The following is a 25,997-nucleotide window of genomic DNA, read 5'->3' as shown; positions in this document are numbered from 1 at the left end:
TATATCCACATATACACAGTGCTGTGCAAACTGAAGAACTATCTTCAGCGTAAAGAAGAACAAGACTTACTGGAAGTGATGGTATGGCCCCCACAGAGCCCTGATCTCAACATCATCAAGTGTGTCTGGGATTACATGAAGTGACAGCAGGATGTGAGAAAGCCTACATCCACGGAAGATCTGTGGTTAGTTCTCCAAGATGTTTGAAACAACATTGATTTGATTTAGATTTCTCTTTTGTGCATTCACTGCATTTTGTTGATGAAAATAAATGATTAACATTTCCATTTTTGAAAGCATTCTTTGTTTACAGCATTTTTTCACACCAGCCTAAAACATTTGCACATATATAGATATATAGATATATATAGATAATTATACTTTAAGAACTTTAAGAACCACGTTATGGAGCTTGATAAAAAGATCTGTGGCATAAGATAAGACTTATTACATGTGGAGACAATATGCAGTCGTTGTATTTGTTTTAACTTTACAGCAAAGATGGTCAACAGCAAACTGGACCTCAGCTCCTGTTGCAGTGAGGGTTTGTTGGGAGGGTTTCACTCTGTCATCGTCTCTCAGGTTCTGTGATGTTTATGTGGCTGCCATTGATCTGGAATCTTACTAAATAAATAAATAATGAAAGGAAAGAAAAAATGGGAAAGGTATGCTATATTAATATGTATCACATTAAAATGATGGGGTCTTAGTCTTGGACCACAAAAGAGATTTTTTGTACGTTTTTACATGCACTGCTAATACCAATGCAAGTTGTTTAGTGATCTTCAGCTACAAGTGTCTTGGCATTGTAGCGCCCTCTACTTATGCAGTTTAACACCTTCAGTTTGGGATAATGCTTCAACCTCAGTTTTATTTTCAGTAAAAGAAATTGTGATTTGTAGACAAAAAGGCAGCCTCAAGCAAACAAAACCCAACGATAAATGATTTGCAGCCTGAACAATAACTGTACAAACAGAACAGATGCTTTGCATGTCATGCCTAGTAATGACTGCATGTTTGCATATTTACAATAATTAAATGGTACAAAGGGAAGCAGTTCATAGCTGAAACCTACATGTCTACGATTAAAATATTGCAAATGCAAAGGTGTGAATGTAGATGTTCAAGAGAACTGCTCGCAATAAATCTAAGTGAAAGCAACATTTAAAGCAGGAAAGGTTTTGAGGAGTTAGAAAAACACCCACTACCCCATCTTGTTACACTAATGACTTTTTAGTTGTTTTGTCTTTTATGTGCTTGATTTTATTTGATGTGATACAAAACATCTTTCTATCAGACAAACATTTCCTGCAGTCAGTTTGCAAACTATTAATGATGTCTTGTCTTAAATCTAAACAATTTTCCCACATGCTGATGAATTACTTTGTTTTTAAAGCTGCTGCAAAGCCACTAAAATATAAGCTTAATAATATGTTTATAATTAAATAAATAATAAATATGTTAAATTGTACACAATGCAATCAGAGCTTCGAAATAAAAACATACAACAAGGTAGGTCAGGAAAAAAATACCACAAAAAAACTTTGAACTATAATTTTCACAAACATCCTATATAAATTACCTGTGGAAACCCCATTTTGCAAGTATCCCCTTAGATTATGTTCTAGCTCCAGAGATAACTCAAACTGTGCACTTCTTGTCTCAACTTAAAGGTTTTGCAAATCCATAAATCAACTTTTATCTGAAACCCTGTCAAACTCCACTTTGATAACTATGGGAGGAGTGGAACCTATATAAGATAGGTGTAATGAGCCTGCTGGCCCACGCCAGACAAACGAAGCAAATCTACAAAAAAATAAGAACTCCAAAATGGTTAAATGGACAGACTTTGAGCGAGCCACCATCCAGGACATCTTCTCCAAAATTGATTATGAGGTTGTTGGTCCTGCGGCTTTCTCCAGGTAAAAAATGTTTTCCTTTCTTCACCCAAAAATGGAATCACTTGTGGTTTAAAAATGTTTCTTAAATGATCTCTTTATGCCTCCTCAGGTGTCTGATTGTCTACCCCTGGACTCAGAGGTACTTTGGTGGATTTGGAAACCTCTACAATGCTGCTGCTATAACATCAAACCCCAAAGTGGCAGCTCACGGAAAGGTTGTCATCGCAGGTCTGGAGAAAGCCGTGAAAAACATGGACGACATCAAGACCACATACAAAGACCTGAGCGTGCTCCACTCTGAGAAACTGCAAGTGGACCCTGACAACTTCAATGTAAAGCTGTTCACCTTCACTGATTATAACACTGTTGTAAATGTTGCTGCTGCTTTCTGACACATGTTGTTTTCTGTTGCAGCTCCTGGCAGACTGCCTGACCGTTGTTGTAGCTGGTCAGATGGGGGCAGCCTTCACCCCTGAAGTCCATGCAGCTTTCCAGAAGTTCCTGGCTGTGGTGGTGGCTTCCCTGAGAAAGCAGTACTACTAGACAGCCTTAACAGAGAAAACCTTTATGCTTTGTTTCTTTCAAAGTAAATAAATGAAGAATCTCACTAATTGTTTGGTCATCTGTGCTTTTCTTTGTGATCATAGCAAAAAAAAAAGAAAATGTCATACATTAACATAATCCTTTAGAAACCTCCACATGATAATTTCAATGGTAACTCTCTAACTATCTAAAAACCTCTTATTCTTGATTTATTAAAAATAAGAAAACTAATATCAATAACCACATCATTCACTCATAACACTAATACGTTTGTAGCCTCTTAGCCATGCATTAGAAATAAGGTTTGTTCAAATTGCACATATTTGTAAAGGTTCTCATGACTAAAAGGCTAAAGCTCTTTATAAATTAAGTAGATTTAAAACTGCTTTGTTCTTCAAAGGCTTAATAAAAATGGTAATTGTTTTGTATAAATTAAGAAAAGACATAAGGGGCAAGATGAATATAACCCTAACCCAAGCATCATGTGTGCAACTAGATGTGCGAGTTCAACTCAGACCCCTTAAGGAAACTTGCTGCCTTCAGTTAATTAACTCAAGCAAATAAAATATTAACTTTTAAACAGTGTAAACATGGCTGACATTGTTTGAATTTATAGCACTTTATGTGAATAAAGTTGAGAAAACTGAATTTACCTGAGCTATTGAATTTATGTTGATTTATTTACGTTAACCTAAAGGTTTCTTGTTTACTGAAATGCTGCCATTTGGCTTTTAAACACAGTTTTCCTCTATGCAAAAAATCTCTATATTTTAGTTGGGGACACTCAAAGGGGCTGAGTTACCAAGGAGGCATCATCTTGTCTTGGGGAAAGCTGAAATCAAACCTGACCACCAGTCTTCCCACTTAGCCACACCAAACTTAAAGCCTAGATTAATCAACAGAGTTTATTTAAGGAACCTCATTACTTTACAATTTAAGTAATATTGGCTCACAAGCAACACAGTGTTTCACAACTTTAACCACAGTCTTGTATTATCTGCATGTAGTCTTTTTCATTTGGCTTCCTGGTGTAGCTGCATTCCAGGAGTTCCTGAATCTCTGCCCTCATCAAAGTCCAGTTGCCAATGTCTCACCAGGATGTGGTGGTACTTCAACCTCTGAGGATCCAGTGGACATCTGAGCGAGCATAGCATCACATCTGCATCTGTTTGAGGTCACGATCTCCTGGTTCTGGTCACGCAACATTCTTGTTCTTTGTTCTTTTTCCAACATTTTAGATAAAATACAACCTTTACTGATCAATGATCAAAAATGTGCCGTTTTAATTTGTATCAACCTGCACATCTGCCATGTTTTGAGATGATAAAAAAAAAAATTCTACGATAGTTTATTTAGAATAATCAATTTATTAGAGCATAATGCTGTTTACTATAACCACAAACTAAACTAGTCTCCACCCTTTAGTAAATCTGTCATGAATCCAAAGCAAACAAGTTCGAATAAGCTTTTTTAAAATTGATCAAAACTTAATGAATATCCCAAAATTTCAGTTTATTTAAAACAAAAAAGTTAATTTTATAAAACAGTTTAATGGAATTAAGTTCCTATAACTATTTGTAAAAAGTGAATTAACATGCGCTTTTACATTTTTTACAACGTGAAGACTGAGGATAATTACGGCTATTATTTTTGTTTTCTTAGTAAGTATAGAAAATAGAATGAATGAATTGATTTGGTTTGCTTTGCTTTTTCTTTCTTGCTCTTGGAGAAAAAGTAGCCTAAACACCTGGGAATCCCTAGACTGGACTTCATTGTTTCATATAAGGTTTGGTTCATATATCCAAACTTAAATATTGAAGCTATAATCCAATAGGAATTTTAATTCTCAGTGTGGCGTTAAATGTGGATTTAGTTCTGTATAAAATACATAACTTTTTTTTTACAGTAATATTTGGAACTTTTAAAGATCACATTACAGTAAAAAAAACCTTATTATTCGTGTTGCAAAGCCAAATCTGACTGTGAAAGTTTATCAACGAGACTCAACATGCATCCTATAGTTTCAGTAGCCAGAAGTCACGCCCTTTATTTAATTTTCCCCAAACCTAATAACCAAGAGTTGTGCACAGACATGCAGAATTTACACCAGCAGACCACCGCTAAGAATGAGATATTTACAAATTCAAATAATGTCAATATGAATTTCTGCGCATCACACACACATGAACAGGAAAAATGTCACACTTTTAGAGAGATCTATTTTATGTTTTTTAAATAGTTTCATCTGTGGATGGAAATTAGTTTAGACATTTATGCTGTTGTAAATGAATTTTAAATTAATTGTACTTTAAATTAATTAATTAGAGTTACAAGTGAAAATAGACATTTAAATATCAGTTTCTATGCCATGAGAAACAAATGGAAACAGCAAAATAATTTTAAAAAATGACTTATTTTATTTATACAATCTCTTTTTGTAAGATGTGAGGCTGTCTAGTAGTATTGCCTTCTCAGGGAAGCCACCACCACAGCCAGGAACTTCTGGAAAGCTGCATGGACTTCAGGGGTGAAGGCTGCCCCCATCTGACCAGCTACAACAACGGTCAGGCAGTCTGCCAGGAGCTGCAACAGAAAACAACATGCGTCAGAAAGCAGCAGCAACATTTACAACAGTGTTATAATCAGTGAAGGTGAACAGCTTTACATTGAAGTTGTCAGGGTCCACTTGCAGTTTCTCAGAGTGGAGCACGCTCAGGTCTTTGTATGTGGTCTTGATGTCGTCCATGTTTTTCACGGCTTTCTCCAGACCTGCGATGACAACCTTTCCGTGAGCTGCCACTTTGGGGTTTGATGTTATAGCAGCAGCATTGTAGAGGTTTCCAAATCCACCAAAGTACCTCTGAGTCCAGGGGTAGACAATCAGACACCTGAGGAGGCATAAAGAGATCATTTAAGAAACATTTTTAAACCACAAGTGATTCCATTTTTGGGTGAAGAAAGGAAAACATTTTTTACCTGGAGAAAGCCGCAGGACCAACAACCTCATAATCAATTTTGGAGAAGATGTCCTGGATGGTGGCTCGCTCAAAGTCTGTCCATTTAACCATTTTGGCTTCTTTTGCTTGCTCGTTCCCTTTGTCAAGTGTCTGTCAGCAGGCCCAGAAGATCCAACTTATATCCAGTCAGTTTCTGCTCCTCCCAGAGTTATCAGATGGGTGGAGTTGGATAGAGGTTACGTCTTAGCTTCTTGATACATGGATATTTGGAACTGCTAAGAAAACACCAAATGACCATTGCGCAAATCGTGCAAGATGTTGGAAAAAAACGTATTTCATGACTGAAGCAACAGAGAATTTTCAATAAAATAAGAACTGGGCCTGAAGACATGAACTCTTTCATTGTTCCAGAGTACAATGAGACTAACTTAATGCCTATACTATCAATTCCTTAATAGAAATTTTGCCGTGCACTTTTTTATAAGTTATACTCCATCAAAATATCTGCCTGATAAAGGACCAATGGAAAAACAAAAATAAGCAACAAATAAAAGTCAGGGCAGAGGTATTGTTAGGATCCTGAAACTTTGAGGCCTTAGCCCAGGCCCAAAACAGTTTAATTTTACAATGACAATGACAGTTTATAAGTAATTTAAAATTAAAATAATATAGGAAATGTAATAATGGTTCTCTCCCTATGCTGGGTTTTTGAATAAATGTGAATTATTGTGAACCAAATAAGAAAGGCGTAGAATACTTTTACTTGGTTTTAATTTTTAAAACCAAGTAAAAGTCGCTGATAAATTTTTTTTTTTTTTTACATTATACATTACATCAGCGTAGATTGTGGCATTTAAAGTTTTTTATTTAAAAAAAAAAAGGTTTGGACACCACTGAGCTAGAAGCTCCCAGAGAGGAGTCCTACTGGTTTCTCTGACGGCCAGTCCACTTAACTGTAGCTCAAGTGAAATTCCCTCTGCTCTCTCCCTCATCATGACCCTGAAGATCTTCATTAGAGGAAACCTCAACGTGTTGCTTTACTGGAAGAATAAATGATTAGCTGTAACTTACAATTAGCTCAATCTGATTCAGGAGTCAGGTTTCACGGCTAACTTCAGGCTGGTTTATGCTACTTTGCTTTCACCAGTCCCCGTGAACGCCCACGCACCAGGCTCGCAATCAGCTGCTCTAACTGAGCTGCTTCCCTTTTTGTAGCTATGTTAGATTATCGCAGTGTAAATAACTTTTTTGGGGTAATGAACAAGGCAGTCCAACGTCCCTGGACAGAACTGCCGTTCTAGACGTCTTTATAAATTCTTTATTAAGAATGTATATATTAAAAAAGTTGAAGAAAACATTTAGTTCCAAATTTCCACCAATTTGTTGCCTTCCTTAGATACAGTACATATTACTCTTTCCTTTGTAGTTTTATTTATAAATAAATTAATTAATAAATAAATGTTGACATCTCCCAGAGCAGATTTAGAATGTATCTGTAGCATAAAAAATATTCACCAATATTCGAAGCATTTTTTTTTTGTTATCTGAGATTTTTCATCATCAGCTATTAAAAATAAAATTCATTATTTATTTTATTGGTAAATTTACCTTTAAGTTATCTGCTGGCCAATTTTTCCTCATTTGTAAATTTAGTGATTTCCAGCTAGTGGTGTTTGTGTAATACTTGGGTCTCCAGAGTGACCGTTACTGCTCAGTTTTTTCCTTATCTCATATCTTAACTGGAACACCTCTGAGTGCAGATATCTCAGAGGTGACCAGGGTGTGTCCCTGTCCAGTTCCATCTATAAAAGCTCATATGCTTGTGCTAAACACCACATTCAAACCTAGACTAAATCAGCTGGAAAGATGAGTCTCTCAGCCAAGGACAAGAAAACAGTGAAGACTTTCTGGGCCAAAGTATCTTCCAATGGTGAGGCCATTGGCGCAGATGCTCTGTCCAGGTAAACATGGCTCTATAGTCATAAATAGGGTCGGTATTTATTGCATTTGTTTAAAATGTTTGTGTTCTTTGTTTTACACAGGATGCTGGCGGTTTACCCACAGACCAAGACCTACTTCTCCCACTGGAAGGACCTGAGCCCTGGCTCTGCCCCGGTTGTGAAGCACGGAGCCACAGTGATGGCTGGAGTTGCTGATGCTGTGGCCAAAATCGACGATCTGACATCAGGTCTCCTTAGCCTCAGTGAGCTGCATGCCTTCACTCTGAGAGTGGATCCCTCCAACTTCAAGGTAAGAAGCAGCTCGCTTGCTGCAGTTGATTGAAATGCAACAGAAATCTTACACAGAAACTGATGTCAGGATTTTTATATTTCATTTTTCTCCACAGATCCTCTCCCACAACATCCTTGTGGTCTTGGCCATCATGTTCCCCACCGACTTCACCCCTGAGGTCCATGTGGCCATGGATAAATTCCTGGCTGCTGTGGCCCGTGCTCTGTCTGAGAAATACAGATAAACTGCAAACTGGAGCAGGAGATGGTGGACAGCATGGTGCTCTTGCTTTTGTCTGTTTTAAACTTGAATAAAACATTGAATTTAGTTAAATCTTTGATGGAGTTTGTGTGGTGTTGTATGTTTGTTTTGTACATTCCCTTATATCAAGGTTTAAATGGCAAATATGACAAAAGTATGGATCTTTTGATTGTAAGAAAGAGCTAAAGTTCACCTAGAGCCCATTTTTAAAATGACTTACTATGTGTTTTACTCTGTTTTAATTTAACAATAACACTGAAACACAATTTCAATAACTAAGAAGTACTTTGAAAGTAACATATTCTATAATGAATCTATTGGAGTTTGTGTTTTGTTTATATGCAATGTTCTTCCTCTGTCTTCACTTAAGTTTGGTAAAACAGGCTAATGAGATATGTATGTGCAAAATGACAAATACAAACAGTGAAAGTCTAAAGACAGAAGGACAAAGGCTCAGCAGCTTTAAAAACAGGAGGTTGATGCAAAAAAATGAAGTCCTCAACAACTTCGTGGAAATCCTCTTAATAGATATTCCTTCTTTTCATGGGGTCCTTTTATTTAACATTATTATGAGAGTAAATATGACAAATAGACGCAAAAAGCAAACTTTTAGTTTGATCAAGTGCCGCTTTATATATAGTATAATGTGTTTATGGAATAAGAATTATGTAAAGTAATACACCTACCTGCATTGTGTTGTAATACTGTTTGTCACATTCATGAAAATGACTCATTTAGACCGAGAGCAATATGCAGACACAGCGTCCTGAATCAAATATTATTTAGAAAGAGAAATAAAAATAGTGTCATTTGGGCAGCCACAGGGTGAATTGATGCAGGGAGGTGGGGCGTGTGTTTGCGGGGTTGATGTGGGCGTATTTTCCCACAGCTTATCCAACACAAATTGGTTAGAAGGGGGACAGATTTGTATCACGATTTGAGAAAATAGATAATTCTATCCATTGTCTGTACCAGTTTGTCCTGGCACCGTCGATTATTGACGCTCATACAGAGTCTGTCCATATTTGATAGGAACGTTTGTTTTCAGGCTTGTTCAGTAAGAGGATAAAGAGAAAAACTCTTAGATTGTCAAAGGACAAGCTGATAAAAGCTCAGACTGACCAATTTTAGAGTTAGTCTCTCATTCAGTACTACACACACCATTGTCACTGTAAAAACAAGCTGCTACATTCTGACATCTGATCCCTGGCCAAATAGACGAAAAATCATAGTAGAAACACAAAATATACTGACTATTTTATCGAAAGAAACGTAAAGTAACGCACGTGTGGGATAAAGACGCAGACTGCGCGTGCACATATGCACATGTGAGCACACATGCTTAAGAGCTGTGAAGTAAGGAACCACTACATATTGTTTTAATAAAACCTTTTTAAATCAAGTTAAAGTCATACTTTAACTTTCTAGGTGAATACAGCACATAAAACTGTTAACATACAGGTTTACTGTTCAATCCAATCAAAATGAGAAAACTTCAATCCATTCAAAGGAAAGAGGTGTTTTAAAACTCCTAATTAATTCACTTATTTGTACACATGTGTGTTGTTAAGATAGATAAACACTGTAGAGGCAAAAACAGCAGAAATGGTCACCAAAGCTGCAAATTCTTTCATAAATTTGTTTGCAGTTTCCTGTAAGAGCAAACTGGCTTGCTAAAACATTGCCCAAATCTCAATTAATTGCATGACGCTCAACAATATGTCAAAAATGGCGTTAGCTGGCCAGTAAAAAAAGTAATGCAAAACAAAACTAAGCTCTTTAACTTTTTAATAAGGACCTTGATTTTAAATGGGTAATATTGAGTGAGCTTCTAATACAAAAACCAAAACATAAAAACTACACTGACCTGTGAATATTACAATATGCCCCCTCACCTGAAGGTTTTGATTGGGTTCAACAAAATGACCTCTGCATCAGATATGTGACAATAATATCACTTTACAACACCCTGAGTCATTCAAGCTTGGCATGTGTATAACATTTATGTAAACCATGTTACATGTGTCCATGCGTTTACAATAAATTATTTATAAAAAAAGTGCTCATGATTCTTGTTTTAGGATTTAAGTGCACTTTAAGTGCACTTTACCGATTCTATGCTGCTACTAGCACAATCAAAGCCAGCAAAACAAAATTAAGTAGATAAATAAAAGTTTAAAGTCTGTTTAAAATATTTTGTTTCCTAATTTCATTGTGTAGTCTAAACGATTGCCTTAAGTGACAATTTTAATAACAAACATACCAAACCTCCTGTTTTTCTGTTGTCACTGTAGTTGATGTCTGATTGTTGCAATTCTAAATCAGATTTATTTGTATTAGTTCTGTTAATTGGTTTATATTAGAAATTAGAATCTGCTTTGCTGTCAGTTAGTAAAACTTTTCCACCACTTTCATTAAGCCTGAAAATGAATTCCCTTTTGTGTTGCAGAAGCAAAATCTCACACTCTAAAGTGCAGAAAATCCCACCTTGAATTTGAATATTTTCATTTGTGGGGGAAAGAAATCATGTTAAGACATTACTGTTTTTTACAAAATAACCGGTGGCACAAAAAATGGCCCCTTTGCTGTCAACTTATGTTTTACATGGCAAAGATCTTACTCTACTCTTTTAGTTTTTACAAAATTTGAGACAAACAGGAAAAGGAACATTTGACCATTCCTTGTTGCACAGTCTCTCTCTCACTGATTTGGTTATACACTTTAGATCAATTTTCTGCTGAACAACCCAGTTATGACCCATTTACTGGTAGAAGCCATCAGATTTTTATTTTTAAATCTCTTGGTATTTCAAAAGTTTAACAAGGTTTCTGAAGTCTTTGGAACAGAAATAAGCCCAGCTGTGGGCTTATTTCTCACTGTGTGTGGTGGCTAGATACATATGCGCCGTCCTCAAGCCAGGTGGCCATGGTATAAAAAATAAGCTTCTGTATCAGAGATTTATATATAAAAGAGAAAATAAAGTCATACACTACTAATTAAATGTTTATAGACATTCTGATACTAACAACTATGCCACCAGTTTGTCAAAATCAATTATTTCTTACCTTGTTTTTTTTCCCCTCATTTAACAAAAGTATTTAAATTTAATGTTGTTTTTTTCTATTATCTTTAGCATGGAATTATGTTACCTCAATACAATAATTTTCTTTGAGGCTTTTTCCATTTCTTGTATCAGGGAGATCAACAAATTAGTCTGCTTCTGTATGACAATTTATAGGTCTGCTCTATCTTGAGGGTCTGTTTTCTGGTAGCTTTGCTCCAAAATAGTTTTTAGGTGAGATCTGACTATAAAGACCAATGTGTGTTTGATGCACTATGAACTGCTGGCCTGGATATAAATGACCATTATCAATGTTAAAGGCAGATATTAACATTAAAACAAACTAATTTGAAACAAATACCTCTGTTTAATTATAAAAAACATGCAAATCAAAGTAATTGTGATGGTATAGTTTCTCCTGCATAAAAACATTGTTCAGAGAGGGCTGTGTAAAAATTTACCAAAACACTTAGAGCAGACGTCCGATGATTTAAAAAGGCTGACAAATTGTAATGATCAAATTTAGGTGAAATCCATCTAAATGTGTGTTTACCAGCTATAATGTTTACTTTTCTTTGAATATGTATTTTTTAATGTGTGCTTACAGGTTTATGAAGATTTCTTTTAATTTCGGAAAATATGTTTGGAGTAAAATTCTCACCAGGTCATTATATTTCAGCTTATAATATTTCAGACGCTGACAACAGAAAATAATGGAAACCAGTTTCCATTAAGCAAACAACTTGTTTTCAGGGTAAACATGCAGATCTTCTTGCTCATGTAATAATGGTAAGATTTTAGTAATTTTTTATTATTTCTTTATAGTGATGTTTGCATATTGGGCATGTTTGATCATGTAGATGCACACAGATATGTTGTTTTCTAAACTGACCTGATGTAGTGCTGAACCAAAATTCAACTGGACCACAACATCTTGAAAGAGAACAGAAAAATAAAAAGCAACCATTTAACTGTATTAATTACTTTATTTAAACTCAAACGGAGAAAATAAACGTAGCACGTCTTCTATCCTGAACTTCTGCTCCAGTTTGCAGTTCATCTGTACTTCTCAGATAGAGCCAGAGCCACAGCAGACAGGAACTTGTCCATAGCCACATGGACCTCAGGGGTGAAGTCACTGGGGAACATGATGGCCAAGACCACAAGGATGTTATGGGAGAGGATCTGAAAAGAGCAGATAATTGCAAGTTTAGTTGAGATGTAATTGAATAAAAATACATAAAATACGTTTAAAAAGCACTGCTAAAATTAAACATCATTATGCAGTACCTTGAAGTTGGCTGGGTCCACTCTCAGAGTGAAGGCATGCAGCTCACTAAGGTTCAGGAGACCAGCTGTCAGATTGTCGATTTTGGCCACAGCATCAGCAACTCCAGCCATCACTGTAGCTCCGTGCTTCTTCACCGGGGAAGAGCCGGGACTCAGGTCCTTCCAGTGGGAGAAGTAGGTCTTGGTCTGTGGGTACACCACCAGCATCCTAAAGACAATAAGAACTGTTAAACCTTAGGTGTTCACAGAAGTAGACAAAACAAATTTATGTTTTTAGCATATTTACCTGGAAAGAGCATCTGTGCCAATGGCCTCGGCATTGCTAGAAACTTTGGCCCAGAAGGTCCTGACTGTGTCCTTGTTCTTAGCTGTGAGACTCATCTTTGTGCTGATCTTTGCTTTTTTTCAGGCTGAACCTTCAGCGGGACTGTGAGGGGTTTTATAGATGACATAGGACACGGACACACCTAGGATCCACCTAAAAGATATCCGTGTTTGACGTCTCCCAAGCTAGATAAAGACAAAAATCTGTTTTGTCACACAGCATGTTTGACATCAGAGTGGTGAGGGCACAATGAAGAATCTTCACATGGTTTGCCTTTATTGCAAAATTTTTAATAAGGAAATTCAAATTTACCCAGAAATAAGTAAATGTTTGTGTTATGAAGCTTGATTTTAAATACATAATTTAATTCTTTAATCACATGTGTTTTTATTTGTAAGATTTCCTTAAGTGTTTTGAAAGGCATCCACACATCTAAAATGTAGTATTCTCCTTCTTATTATTATTATTATCATTATTAATATTATTCTTATTATTATTTTTTTTTGTTTTTATTGCATTAAATGAACAGACATTGAAAGATTCAATTTATTTATTTGAATGCTGGGTAGGGAAACCAGAATAGAAAAGGAAAAACATAAGCATGGGGATGTTGTAGTTGTGCAAAACCCTTTTTTAAGCTTTGAATCTATGATTTACACATCTTATTCCTACTAAAAAATATGATATTTTCTTCATTTAATTAAAATATTGCACACTTAGTTTAGTGTTGAGCCGGAAAATGAAATTCACAACATGATTTTGGTATTTTAGTTTTGACTTGAAGATTTTGGTCCACAGGACAAATAAATCGTTTGGACACCACTTACCTAGATCTTTTGTTATTAGGTAATTATTTACTATACAGGGAAATAGGAAAAAAAAAAACTCCCACATTTTTTCCATGAAATCATAATTTAAAGTTACACCTTACAGTATATTAGAAATCTAAATGTTATTAGAAACAATTGCTGGCCTTAAATTATTTGCATTTCTTTTGCTTTGTGTGGAAGGAAACATGCATTTTCTTAAATTTGTTTTAACGTACCCCTCCTTGTTTTACGAGCTCGAAGACGTTAGACAAACCCAAACTGTCTGTTACCTCTTCCCTCCACCTGCACTTTTTATCTGATTCAAACAGCAGGGCTGGAAAAACGTTTCAGCTTTTATGCTGAAAACGCCAAGAGAAAGAAATTTGCACAAATAGCGTGAGTTGAATTTAAGAGAAACTTATGAACCATATTAGTGATGTTATTCCTTTTGAATTAAAAGAGATCAAACAATTTTATTCTTTGAAAGTAAACTATAGCAACAATATGATCCATAGTGGAGCTAAATCTAAATACAGGTACATTTTAAAAGCTTTCACTCCAAATAACTGAATTATGTTTATGAAGGTTGAATCTGCTCAATTACTTACTTTACCAATTTAATAATTTTTGTTTATATATATTGTTAACATTTTGCAGGCTCAGTCTCATTTACAATAACTAAAGCTGTTACAAATCATACAAAGCTAAGGTTTACCTAAATAAATGTAAGAAAAATCAGATTAATCCACTTTAAGTGAGCCTTTTTGATAAAAAAAAAAAAAGTTTATTTTCAGATCAGCATTGAGAGCATTGCTTATTTTGAATAAAAGACTGACATGTAATGCAAAGCAATATTTAACTTTCATGACACCCTTAGCTGTATTGTGCTTCTTCAAGTTTTTTTTTTTTATGTAAATTCACCTACAACATTCTTTTACAAACTGTACCAACTTTTTCTGATGCTTAAAAAAGAACAGATATTTAATCTTTATCGTTTGAGAAGATCCATAAATCAATATTCCACCGGCTTTTTGCTCAGCTCCACCCATCTGATAACTCTGGGAGGAGCAGAAACTGACTGGGTATAAGTTGGATATTCTGGGCCTGCTGACAGACACTTGACAAAGGGAACGAGCAAGCAAAAGAAGCCAAAATGGTTAAATGGACAGACTTTGAGCGAGCCACCATCCAGGACATCTTCTCCAAAATTGATTATGAGGTTGTTGGTCCTGCGGCTTTCTCCAGGTAAAAAATTTTTCTTTTCTTCACCCAAAAATGGAATCGCTTGTGGTTTGAAAATGTTTCTTAAATGATCTCTTTATGCCTCCTCAGGTGTCTGATTGTCTACCCCTGGACTCAGAGGTACTTTGGTGGATTTGGAAACCTCTACAATGCTGCTGCTATAACATCAAACCCCAAAGTGGCAGCTCACGGAAAGGTTGTCATCGCAGGTCTGGAGAAAGCCGTGAAAAACATGGACGACATCAAGACCACATACAAAGACCTGAGCGTACTCCACTCTGAGAAACTGCAAGTGGACCCTGACAACTTCAATGTAAAGCTGTTCACCTTCACTGATTATAACACTGTTTTAAATGTTGCTGCTGCTTTCTGACGCATGTTGTTTTCTGTTGCAGCTCCTGGCAGACTGCCTGACCGTTGTTGTAGTTGGTCAGATGGGGGCAGCCTTCACCCCTGAAGTCCATGCAGCTTTCCAGAAGTTCCTGGCTGTGGTGGTGGCTTCCCTGAGAAAGCAATACTACTAGAGGGCCTCCGCAGAGGAAACTCTCATGCTCTGTTTCTTCTCATTTTTTAGAAGGATGATTAAATAAATTAATGAGAACATTTAACAAATTCTTTGGTTGTCTCACATTTTGTCCATACTTTATGAAAATGTTTATAATGATTAGTATTATTTAGTTTGAAATAAATGTAAATCAGATGCTAAGTCATAAAGAAACATTGACAATTTTAAGCTTATTTTTTTTATAATATAACATTTTATCTTAAAATTTTATATTAAATTATTTCATTAGCTAAATAGCCTGTCAATAATCCATAACTGTGTTAATCATATTTGATACCAAATTGCTTAAACTAACCTTGTATTAAAAAAAAGATCTTGAATACAGAAAGCCCATTCTGTGGTCTGAAATCTGATTCTGATTTTGTCCACACTGATAAATCATAATTAGTTAATTTATTAGTTGATGATAATGGGTTAAAGTATTGTTGATCAGTAAAATAAAAGAAGAAAGAAAATACATACTGGAAACAATTCCTTAATAGACCAGAACATAAAAGCTGAGTTTCTACGTATACTGTATTGGAGAAAATGTCAGCTTTTATAGGTCATAACCTGCCTGGTATGTTCTGAACAAAGTTGGATGAATATTTTCAATGGTGGAAAAGAAAGAAAAGAACATCTGAGTGAGTGGATGTTTACCCAGTGGCATCACTCTCATAATGTTAGGCTTAATTACAGGGTTACCGGAGTTCGGAGAGTAGGGCAAACAATATTAAATTTGACATAAAATCTCTGAACACATTTTATTTCTCCCAAGTTAGAGAATTTGTAATCTGAAAATTCCTGTATCAGTTTTTTTTTTTTTTATTTAGGCTATTGACCTTCTTGGTGTGCTTTTTGAACCCAAAAGATCTCCATCATTGACAAACATGATTAATTGTGAGTCCACCACCAGGACTCAACATCAGTTCACAGGTGCAGACTTACCATAGGCAAAGGTAGGCAACTGCCTGGGGCCTGAATAATGTGAGACCTGGCAACCCTCACAGTCACATGACTGCCAGAGACATGCTGTGTGTGGCTGTATTAATGTATTAAGATATGTAAGAGACGGTGCAGCTCCGCTATTTATTTTTGTTGTCGTAGAATTTTGTGCTTCTGTAATGGTTTTAATAAGGAAAGGTTCGAGCACAGCAAGTGGAATTTCCATTTTATTTTTGTGGTTACTGAGTCGGACAGGGATTAAATGTCAACAAGTTTCTTGTGCTATGGTACCAGAGCCTGTCTGCTCGTGAGCTCAATTCAATTCAATTCAATCCAATCAATTCAATTCAATTCAAAAGTACTTTATTAATCCCAAAGGAAAATTAAATGTTGTAGCTCATATTTTACAGGTTTCTTCAAAGAGTCGTTGTAGATGCTGATGGCTGTGGGCAGGAAGGATCTCCTGTAGCGACCGTCTTACAGCAGATCTGAAGAAGCCTCTGACTGAAGACACTCTGTTGTTGTAGGACAGTCTCATGAAGAGGATGCTCAGAGTTCTCCATAATGTTTTTCATTTTATGAAGAATCACACTTTGCACAATGATCATAAACCTGCTTCAACAAACCCACAAAGCCAGCAGCACTGTGAGGATCATGTTCTTCGATTTCTTCAGTGCATTTAACACAGTTCACCCTGATTTGCTTTGTCAGAAACTCCAGAAGACTCAGGTGGAGGCCTAAACAATCTCCTGGATCAAAGACTACCTGACAAACAGACCACAGCTTGTGAGACAGCACAGGAGCACCACAGGGGACTGTACTCTCACCATTCCTTTTCACTCTGTGCACCTCAGACTTCCAGTATGGACAAAATGCTGAGTACAGGGAGCTAATGGACCACTTTGTGGCATGGTGTAGAAGATCCTTCCTGCCCACAGCCATCAGCATCTACAACGACTCTGAAGAAACCTGTAAAATATGAGCTACGACAACATTTAATTTCCCTTTAGGATTAATATATATTATATATATATATATATATATATATATATATATATTTATCAGAGCCCTGATCCTAACAGCATCGCATGAGAGTTCCTTCAAAAACTGTGTGCAAGTGTACCTAGAAGAATTGATGCTGTTTTGAAGGCAAAGGGCGGTCACACCAAATATTGATTTGTTTTAGATTTCTCTTTTGTTCATTCACTGCATTTTGTTGATTGATGAAGATAAATGATAAATGAAAGCATTATTTGTTTACAGCATTTTTTCCACACCTGCCTATAACTTTTGCACAGTACTATATATTTTTTATTTTTTCTATTTTATATCAAAATATTAAAAATGTCACTCTCCCCACCCTGCACACACATGCACAAATCTCATCACCATTTGAGATGTTAGATTATATACTGCTTATCAGCAGAACGTGCTTGCCTAGTGTCCAAATTTAATCATGACCGTAAGACTATTACTCAACCTCCCTGGGACTGTTGCTTCAGGTAAAAGAAGCTTCTTAGTGCTTAAACAGCTCAAAACATCCACCATGTTACATTACAGGACAGGCTGTCTTCCCTTGCTCTTATTGCATTTGAACATGAGGTCAGGAAAACCATGGACATGGATGTAGTAATAGAAAGGTTTGCAGAGGTCAAAGCCAGCAGGGTCAGATTCAGCTAGTGATGCCAACTGTCAACTGTGCAAGCCAGTTATGGAAAAGTGACAGGATGATTACAGCTGAATAGATAAACTGATCAGTAATACCAATAAAAATATGAAAGGGAAAAACAAAGAAGAGGATTATAGAGTTACAGGAAGAGAAACAATAAAAGAGAGAAAAAGAAAATAAGGAACAAAGAAAAGAAGAGTATAATAACATTCCATCAAAAGAGGCATAAACGAAGAGTCAGAAAAAGGGCGCCTGGGGGAAAGCAAGATAGTGAGAAAAGGTAGTACATTTTATTAGTAAATTACATTATTCTATACCTTTTTCAATAAATCTGATATGCGCTCATGAGATTCCCTCTTCAGTAAAATAAGACAGTAGACACAACTTCTTTCATGGACATCTTACTGGATAATCAAGGTAATTCATGATAATTTAATACTGTAAAAAACACAAAGTACAGAATAATGAGTTCATCTTCTCCAAAATTAACAAATTTGATGTGTGTTTTTAGATGAATTCTCTATCCACATGTCACAGAAGACCTGTAAGTACTAACATTTATCCATACTAACCTTTTCATAACATGATTTATGTCTGCCAACCCCTTAATTCTGTCCTCATATTTCTCCCATCCCCTCGCACACGTGGCTTTCGTTTTTATTTTTTTTAATTTAAAAAACCTTTCTGCCTGTGTGCGGTTGGAAAAAGATGCCATAAAACCTAACAGCTGCTGGGAAAATGTTATGTTGGTGTACAGAAGAAAGACTTGTAGTATCACGATCGGGGCCTTTACTGCTGCATTTAGGTCAGGATGACAACATGCAGATATTTGGCCCCCACAGACTGATCATGCACATATGCAGCACCAGATCAACCAGTCAATCAGTAAGATTGGCTCAGCCAGCCCAAAGACCACAATTCTACAGAAAATATGTGGAGTTAGCTGAAGCCTTTAATTGTAATTTAGCAAATGAGTAGTTTAAAGGACATAAATAATTTTTGTGAAGAGGTACGGGCCCGGAATCTTTCCTGAGATGCATGTAAGCCAGGTGCACATCTGCAGAAAAAGTCTTAGCACTGTGCTGGCTGATAAAGGTTTCCCCACCACTTCATAATTTGTCACACTAGATTAAAATGAAAACGCAGTAAAACTTACAAAACTTCCCTTTTGTTTGTCTCTACCAAGCAGGAGGCTGTGGAGTGATCTCCAGTGTTCAAAAAGACCTTAAATTAACCTAAAAATAGGTTACAAAATTTCCAGAATGAACAAATAAATTGTAGCGTGATAGCTTAGCCCGTCATTACTTTATTTTCTGGGTTGGAAACAGAGAGGGTTGGGAACCTCTGCTTTTGAAAACCCCCTTTTGTACAATCTAAGGGTATTATGTCTGTATAGAAATTCATACAAACGCCTCCAAATAAATGACACTTTCTCTGCATTTGGTCTTTTATTTATGTTCAGACAGTTATAGGCTGTAGTCTCCTGTCTATCATCATCTCCAAGTGTGACATTTATCTGTACTTCTCGGAGAGGGCACGGGCCACAGCAGCCAAGAACTTGTCAACAGCCACATGGACCTCAGGGGTGAAGTCGTTGGGCAACCTGATGGCGAAGACCACGAGGATGTTGTGTGCCAGAATCTGTGAAAAAATGTGTGCTTAAAAATTAATTACAATGTTATTATGTTATTAAATAAAAAATTAAAAAATAAAATAATCTGAAACTGTGGGATCAATATTGAAATAAAGTAATGTAAGGTTAAGATTAAAAAAGATGAGGTATTAATTCTAAAATAAACCGATAGAAAAGAAAATAACATAAAGAAAATTAAAATAAAGTCAAGGTTTAGCACATGTGGTATTAATATTAAAATTAAGAAAAATTTATAAAAAATAGAATAAAATAAAATAAAATATGTCTGGTCTAACAGCCCTGGGATCAACTTAAAAATAAAGTAATATACTGAAAAAATAAAATAAAGGTTTAACGGATATGGTATTAATATTTATATAAAATAAAAATAAAGCAAATGTCTAACATGTATTATTATGGAACATCATGTAAAATTAGTTGAAGACTTTGAAGAAAATTGCAACACATAACTAACCCATGTGAAGCTAAAATTTAAAAGTTCACACTAAAACTCAAATGGTTTGTGTTCAAGTAAATGTACCAGATGATTTTGCCAATTTTAAAGGACATGTTCTTCTGTCAAACCCATGACAAGAACTCTGTTTACAGAACCCACAAATGTCAGCATCTGATGAAAGCCAAGTGCAGTCTGAAAGACACGACTGTGATCACTTTTGATCAAATTCTATTTAATGTACCAGAATTTCAATGGTTTTGTACAAAGTTCCTGCTTTAAATCCAGAACCACAGCTCCCAGGCCGTATTTACAGAAATGCTCCAAGGGTTGATCACCCACTGTACCTTAAAGTTGGCAGGGTCCACTCTCAGAGTGAAGGCATGCAGCTCACTCAGGTTCAGGAGACCGGAAGTCAGGTCGTCAATTTTGGCCACAGCATCAGCAACTCCACCCATCACTGTGGCACCGTGCTTCTTCACCGGGGCAGAGCCGGGACTCAGGTCCTTCCAGTGGGCAAAGTAGGTCTTGGTCTGTGGATACACCACCAGCATTCTAAAAGAATGTGAGCATATAAATAAACCTGGAAAAATATAGATCAGGTAACATCTGTGACCTTGGGGTCTTTTTACCTGGACAGAGCATCCTGGCCAATATCTTCAGCCTTGGGAGCCACTTTAGCCCAGAAGGCCTTGACTGTCTCCTTGTCCTTGGTAGTGAGACTCATCTTCTTGGTTGATTGTTTGGGTTGAATGCCGTAATCAGCAACAAGTGGTGGGGTTTTTTATAGAAAACAAACACGGTATGGGCATGGCAGAGATACCTCTGAGATATCTCCGTTTGGAAGCCTTCCAAGCGATGTGTTACAGCTTAGATGAGATAAGCTGTAAGCAAAATTGACACAGTGGCTCTGAAGACCAGCTCACTGTTAGCGCCACAAAATGCACCGCATTTAACTTTAAAATAAAAGCCTTGATATTCTCAGAAAATATAAAACACGACTTTTTGTTTGTTTGACTGTGATAAAATTAAGAATTAATGATTTGAAAACAGTCTACAGTATTCAAATTTACAGTTAGGTACATCTTTTATACCAATTTTATACCTGCATTTGTACTATTATGAAATTTAAAGACACACTGTTTTTATTGTTTTGGACCACACACAGGCAGCCACAAAATCATAGAAGATGTCATAAGATCCCTGATCTGTTTTCAAGGGTCCTAAAAATATTTTTTCTAAGATACAAACTAATTAATGACAACAGAAAACCCAAACACACAAAAGCAAATGGCCTGGACATAATTGGGAGATAATAAATCTATCGTCTTCCAGGGTACTGATTTACAACCTAGACATTTTTTTTTATTAATTCCTGGTTATCAGTGGATTGCAGTATTTTTTTTATGATGCGGTAAACGTTGCTGCACAGAAATGAGTTTCTTGGCTTATCTGAACTTTAAAGGAGGGAACCGCAGAGAGGAGACTGTTAGGGGTTTAACCAAAGAGGCTTCGTTGACTGCTGCCCAAGCTACAGTTAAATATTCCACTTCCTGCCTGTTTCATTTAATTATAACAAGGGTTTTTTGGTTTTGTTTTTTATCAATCTGACAGTCTAATATGGAGGCATGGTTTAGTTGCTTTTTTGGTGGGGACAGATTTTCGGTTGCTTCATCTTCCGGATCTTCACAAGATCAAATTTCTAAAACCATTCCAGTTGGCCATTATTTTGTCTTATTCTGAACTGATTTCATTTATTAATAATAATAATTCAGTAATAGAATACAAACCATGATCAACAATTGAATACAAAGATAGTTGTGGAGTTTTTCCACTGTCTTTAATAATTATCATCAATTACTGCTGTAAATGAAATTTAAAAAAAATTATGTTTCAGCACTTTTTTCTACTTTTAGAAACTGCTGTCTTAACCATGTGACTATTACAGTAAAAAAAACATCTTTAAAAATATTAAAACACCTATTTAAAAAACTCCATGATTTTGCATGAATACATTCTTAAATGGGGCTGCATGGTGGCACAGTTGGTAGCACTGTTGCCTTGCAGCAAGAAGGTCCTGGGTTCAATTCCCAGCCAGGGGTCTTTTTGCATGGAGTTTGCATGTTCTCCCCATGTATGTGTGGGTTCTCACTGGGTACTCTGGCTTCCTCCCACAGTCCAAAGACATGCCTGTTCAGTTAATTGGTCACTCTAAATTGTCCTTAGGTGTGTGTATGGTTGTTTGTGTGTTGCACTGCGATGGACTGGTGACCTGTCCAGGGTGAACCCCACCTCCTGCCCATAGACTGCTGGAGATAGGCACCAGCTCCCCGTGACCCACTATGGAATAAGCGTTTTTTTTTTAAAGCAAAAATTTATATTCAAAAATAAGTCAGCCAAAACACATTTTGAAATTTTGCAACAGTGTTGTGGCGCCCTCTAGTGGACAAACCAATGCACATTAAAAACCTTTAGAAATTTGATTTTCGGAGTCAAACAACATTCTAAGCCCTCTTCAATCACGTTTTAATAGGATTTTTTTAGTAATAGTACGTGCTAGTTTTTTGTGGATGATTCTGTAATTTACCGCTGTGCACATTCAATTTGAACTTCTTCAGTTGGCCTTTGATGTAGTGTAGTTTTGTCAAGAGCAGTTGAAATTGGTATTATATGCTGGAAAATCCAGATTAATACGTTTTTTAAATATATCTGTTCCCTCGGCGAGCATCCCGTTAATCAGAACTGCCCAAGGTAAAACTCTCGAGCCGATCACCAGTTACAAGTACCTGGGATAAATTACTGAAGAGTTTTCTTTTGAAGTTTATGTTAACAATTTGATCACCAAATTAAGAGTAAAGCTCAGTTTCTATGACAGAACCAGGCTGTGTTTCTCCTTCACAGTTTGGAAGCATTTGATAAAATCAACTTTTTTTTTTGCCTGTACTCTTCTTAAATGCAAGGTGATATACACAAGGGATGACTCTGGCTTACAAGGTTTTTACTGGCTTGAATCATAGTTTTTTTATCCACTTTTCTTCAGAGAACTGAGAGCCCTTATGCCTTACATCCAAATTGCATTTTCTATTTCTCTGCTCCTCGTGTACAAACTGAAACAGGAAAGATTTCAGTCTCTCTGCCCTTTCTGCTTGGGATTCCCTCCAATCTGACCTGAAAGTGTCAGATATATATATTTTTTTTTACTGGAAGCTTCCTGCTCTATCATAAGAAAATGATGAAAATAACAATATCTTTTTCTTTCTTTTATCTTATATCATTGTTTGTTTTATTATTGTTGTGTATCCGTCTTGTCCACTGTGACATATGCTGTTGCCTTTCTTGGCCAGGTCAAACTGGTGAAAGAGTTCTTGATTTCAACGAGTCTTTATCTGGTTAAATACAGGTTTAATCAAAATGATAATAATAGTAATTTCTGACTTGTTTGCTACTGTTACTTCTGCACACCACTGTGCACACCACCTTCAGTTATTGATGTTTCTATTGTTCTACTATTTTACATTTATTCACAAGAATTTTTTCAAATTGTTTATTGTAACTTGATCTTAATTTGCTAATTTTAGTTGTTTATTCTAGTTCTTATTGTTGTATTTAACATTTTGATGTTTAGTAGCCATGCTGCACACCGCCAAGATGATCTGACTGCTGTTTTTTTTAAAGTTGTTCTAACTGCTTTCATTTTTAAGCCTTTGAATAAAATGCATCTTAATTTTGCTCAAGTTCTTGCCAAAAAAACCCAAAAATCCCACTAATTTTTCTGCGGGCTTAAAACTTCCTTGTTCACTCTACTTACGACAACTAAGACTGGTCACAGATAGAAAAGCAGGAACATTTAAGGCAGCCCATTTAGACTAAAGTGTCAAATATAAAACCTAAACACATTTGGATATAACTCAAATATTTTTCTTGTGGTTCATGTTGGCACTTCAGCCTTCAGTCCTTTTAAATCCATCTTAGTATCTAATTTATCTGGATGTAAACTTTAAAGATCAACATGTTTGAATTCATGTTCTGTAGTATTCCTTATTGCCTCCAAGGGTCGTAAAAATGCAGATTAACCACAAGATACCATCCGTACAGTCTCTGCTGCAACCTCACTCAGCTTAAACCACTCTTCACACAAATGCACTGTTATGCCACAGACTTTGACAAGCACATATGGATTTTTTTCAAAACAAATAAAAAGGTTGACTTTCCTCCATGTTTGATTGAGTCTGCTTTTTATTTGTACTGACTGCTCATTGAATCCACGACAGCAGAGAGGAACTTCTGCCAGGTTGACTGGACCTGTGGGCTCAGCTCAGCTTTGAGTTTGCAGGCGATGGCAATGGTAAGGCATTCTGCCAACAGCTGCAAACAAAATGCAAACATCATGAACCCGATCTGGATTAATAAATGTTCAATCTATCACTTCTATGGAGCTCTTTGAGCATTTATTCAATAATATACAAGTTGACAATTCTCTACAATAATAAAACGTCGTTGACCACAAAAAAAAAAAACACTACTAGAAGTAACTCTAGTGTCACTTGTCTCCTATGGACCACACATTGAAATAGTGCGAGCAGACACCACACAAGTGCAGAACAACTGCGAAACGTTTTTTTTTTTTATATATCAAATACATTCTAAAACGGCTTTCCTTACATTAGACTATTAGTAAACATCAAGTTAGTCATTTACTCTGAAGTGTTCCGGATCCACTTTGATTTTCTCGTAGTGCACCCTGCTCAAAGAAGCATACGCCCCTTTGAAGTTGTCCATGTTCTTCACGGCCGTGTCCAGAGCCGCCAGCACGATCTTTCCAAGAGCGGCCAGTTTAGGGTTGTTTAAAATCGCTGTGGTGGTGAATGTGTCCCCAAAAGTGCCGAAATACCGCTCGATCAAAGCTCTGTCGATGAGAGAAATGCGCAACTGGATATGTTGTGTCTCGCACACCATACTGGATAAATAAATGTGTGAATCCTCTCGTTGAAAGCTGACAACGTTTTTAGACATATAAAATGTAATTTCTAAGAATCTCCTCATCATGGAAGCAATTTTCAAAATCAAATGCTGCTCATTCAAAAGCAATGAACGGATAGCGCCTGGTGCTGAAATATGACATGCGGATGAACCAAAATGCAAATAAAGTCACCCCACTTTCTGTACTGCCGTACAACTAAAACAAAAATATCTTCTATGCTATTTTACATAAGCAATCATCATACCACATTGCTTTTGGTCAATGTCCTGCAAAAAACATTGGCTAACAGAGCTAAATGTATTTATTTCAATAGCTTATTAAACTTTAAAATAGTAGTCGAACAAGACTTGCTATGCATTAGTTTGGACTAAACTCTAACAATCTAACTTTACCTTGCCCATAGCTGTGCCCCAACCTCATCAATATCAACTTTTTCCCAAACTCCCCTGATGATGCAGCGCTCCTCTTCCATCCATTTCACCATGACGCCATGCAATCAATAAACGGTTTGGTATACGATTTTAGGAATAGGGATGACCTGACACCGTGCTAAAAAATTTTTCAAACATAACGTCTTTGTCCGCCTCCGGCGGTTGTAGCAAGTTTCCACCAGCTGGTCAGAGCAGATTAAACCATAAACGTTAATTATCTGGATAATCAGGCCTGCCCCGCCCAAATAAAATGATGTCGATGTTATGAAGAGAAGTTTATGTGTTTGGTTAATATGTTTAAGCAGAAATGGTAAGATCACATTTTTAAGTGGAATTTCAAACAGATGAAGTTAAGCAAATCTTTTAAATAAACGTTTAAAGAGAATAACAAATGAGAATAAATTTAATATCTGAACATAAACATAATTCTGATATGTTATATGACTCTTGTCGTCCGTTGCAGTTTGCTGTCTTTTTGGTAGTCAGAGGAAAAAAGTATTTTTTATTTATTTTTGTCTGGTTGTCTTTGAGAGTGAACTTTGCAAACTTTACACTTGCTATTATTTCGCGTCTTTTATTAAGGCAACATCCAGATTAGCTTTTGTGTAATTATATTTTATTTTATTTGCAACGAAAGAGCAAGCAGAGATTGAGAAGTTTTAAGCCAGATATAAGATATTAATATAATGTAAGTATATATTTTTGTATTATACTGTAAA

At 36.2% G+C, this 25,997-nt stretch overlaps 7 protein-coding genes across 7 annotated transcripts; 3 read left to right on the top strand and 4 right to left on the bottom strand.

The window, feature by feature from the left end:
• The first annotated feature begins 1,830 nt into the window (after positions 1-1,830).
• On the top strand, positions 1,831-2,451 carry LOC124864327 (hemoglobin subunit beta-like). Its single transcript, XM_047359084.1, has 3 exons — positions 1,831-1,922; positions 2,011-2,233; positions 2,316-2,451. Exons 1-3 carry the CDS (start codon positions 1,831-1,833, stop codon positions 2,442-2,444), a joined length of 444 nt encoding a protein of 147 aa, XP_047215040.1. The 3' UTR covers positions 2,445-2,451.
• Positions 2,452-4,838: 2,387 nt separating this feature from the next.
• LOC124864326 (hemoglobin subunit beta-like) lies at positions 4,839-5,569 on the bottom strand. Its single transcript, XM_047359083.1, has 3 exons — positions 5,421-5,569; positions 5,110-5,332; positions 4,839-5,027 (listed from the first exon to the last, which is right to left on the bottom strand). Exons 1-3 carry the CDS (start codon positions 5,510-5,512, stop codon positions 4,899-4,901), a joined length of 444 nt encoding a protein of 147 aa, XP_047215039.1. The 5' UTR covers positions 5,513-5,569; the 3' UTR covers positions 4,839-4,898.
• A 1,691-nt stretch (positions 5,570-7,260) lies between these two features.
• Positions 7,261-7,910, top strand: LOC124864329 (hemoglobin embryonic subunit alpha-like). The gene is made up of 3 exons (XM_047359086.1): positions 7,261-7,362; positions 7,444-7,651; positions 7,749-7,910. The coding sequence occupies exons 1-3, from the start codon at positions 7,268-7,270 to the stop codon at positions 7,875-7,877; spliced, it is 432 nt and encodes a 143-aa protein (XP_047215042.1). The 5' UTR covers positions 7,261-7,267; the 3' UTR covers positions 7,878-7,910.
• A 4,011-nt stretch (positions 7,911-11,921) lies between these two features.
• LOC124863962 (hemoglobin embryonic subunit alpha-like) lies at positions 11,922-13,124 on the bottom strand. The gene is made up of 3 exons (XM_047358545.1): positions 12,532-13,124; positions 12,246-12,453; positions 11,922-12,140 (listed from the first exon to the last, which is right to left on the bottom strand). The coding sequence occupies exons 1-3, from the start codon at positions 12,624-12,626 to the stop codon at positions 12,012-12,014; spliced, it is 432 nt and encodes a 143-aa protein (XP_047214501.1). The 5' UTR covers positions 12,627-13,124; the 3' UTR covers positions 11,922-12,011.
• Positions 13,125-14,467: 1,343 nt separating this feature from the next.
• On the top strand, positions 14,468-15,233 carry LOC124863959 (hemoglobin subunit beta-like). The gene is made up of 3 exons (XM_047358542.1): positions 14,468-14,624; positions 14,712-14,934; positions 15,017-15,233. Exons 1-3 carry the CDS (start codon positions 14,533-14,535, stop codon positions 15,143-15,145), a joined length of 444 nt encoding a protein of 147 aa, XP_047214498.1. The 5' UTR covers positions 14,468-14,532; the 3' UTR covers positions 15,146-15,233.
• A 3,981-nt stretch (positions 15,234-19,214) lies between these two features.
• LOC124863960 (hemoglobin embryonic subunit alpha-like) lies at positions 19,215-20,628 on the bottom strand. The gene is made up of 3 exons (XM_047358543.1): positions 20,499-20,628; positions 20,214-20,421; positions 19,215-19,420 (listed from the first exon to the last, which is right to left on the bottom strand). The coding sequence occupies exons 1-3, from the start codon at positions 20,591-20,593 to the stop codon at positions 19,292-19,294; spliced, it is 432 nt and encodes a 143-aa protein (XP_047214499.1). The 5' UTR covers positions 20,594-20,628; the 3' UTR covers positions 19,215-19,291.
• Positions 20,614-25,346, bottom strand: LOC124863963 (hemoglobin subunit beta-1-like). The gene is made up of 4 exons (XM_047358546.1): positions 25,240-25,346; positions 24,565-24,772; positions 24,117-24,231; positions 20,614-20,750 (listed from the first exon to the last, which is right to left on the bottom strand). The coding sequence occupies exons 1-4, from the start codon at positions 25,329-25,331 to the stop codon at positions 20,737-20,739; spliced, it is 429 nt and encodes a 142-aa protein (XP_047214502.1). The 5' UTR covers positions 25,332-25,346; the 3' UTR covers positions 20,614-20,736.
• Positions 25,347-25,997: the final 651 nt, after the last annotated feature.

Source organism: Girardinichthys multiradiatus, chromosome Y (genome assembly GCF_021462225.1).
Source record: "Girardinichthys multiradiatus isolate DD_20200921_A chromosome Y, DD_fGirMul_XY1, whole genome shotgun sequence".
NCBI lineage: Eukaryota > Metazoa > Chordata > Actinopteri > Cyprinodontiformes > Goodeidae > Girardinichthys > Girardinichthys multiradiatus.
The sequence above is the reverse complement of the archived record's forward strand: the minus strand, read 5'-3'. Positions and strand labels throughout refer to the sequence as shown.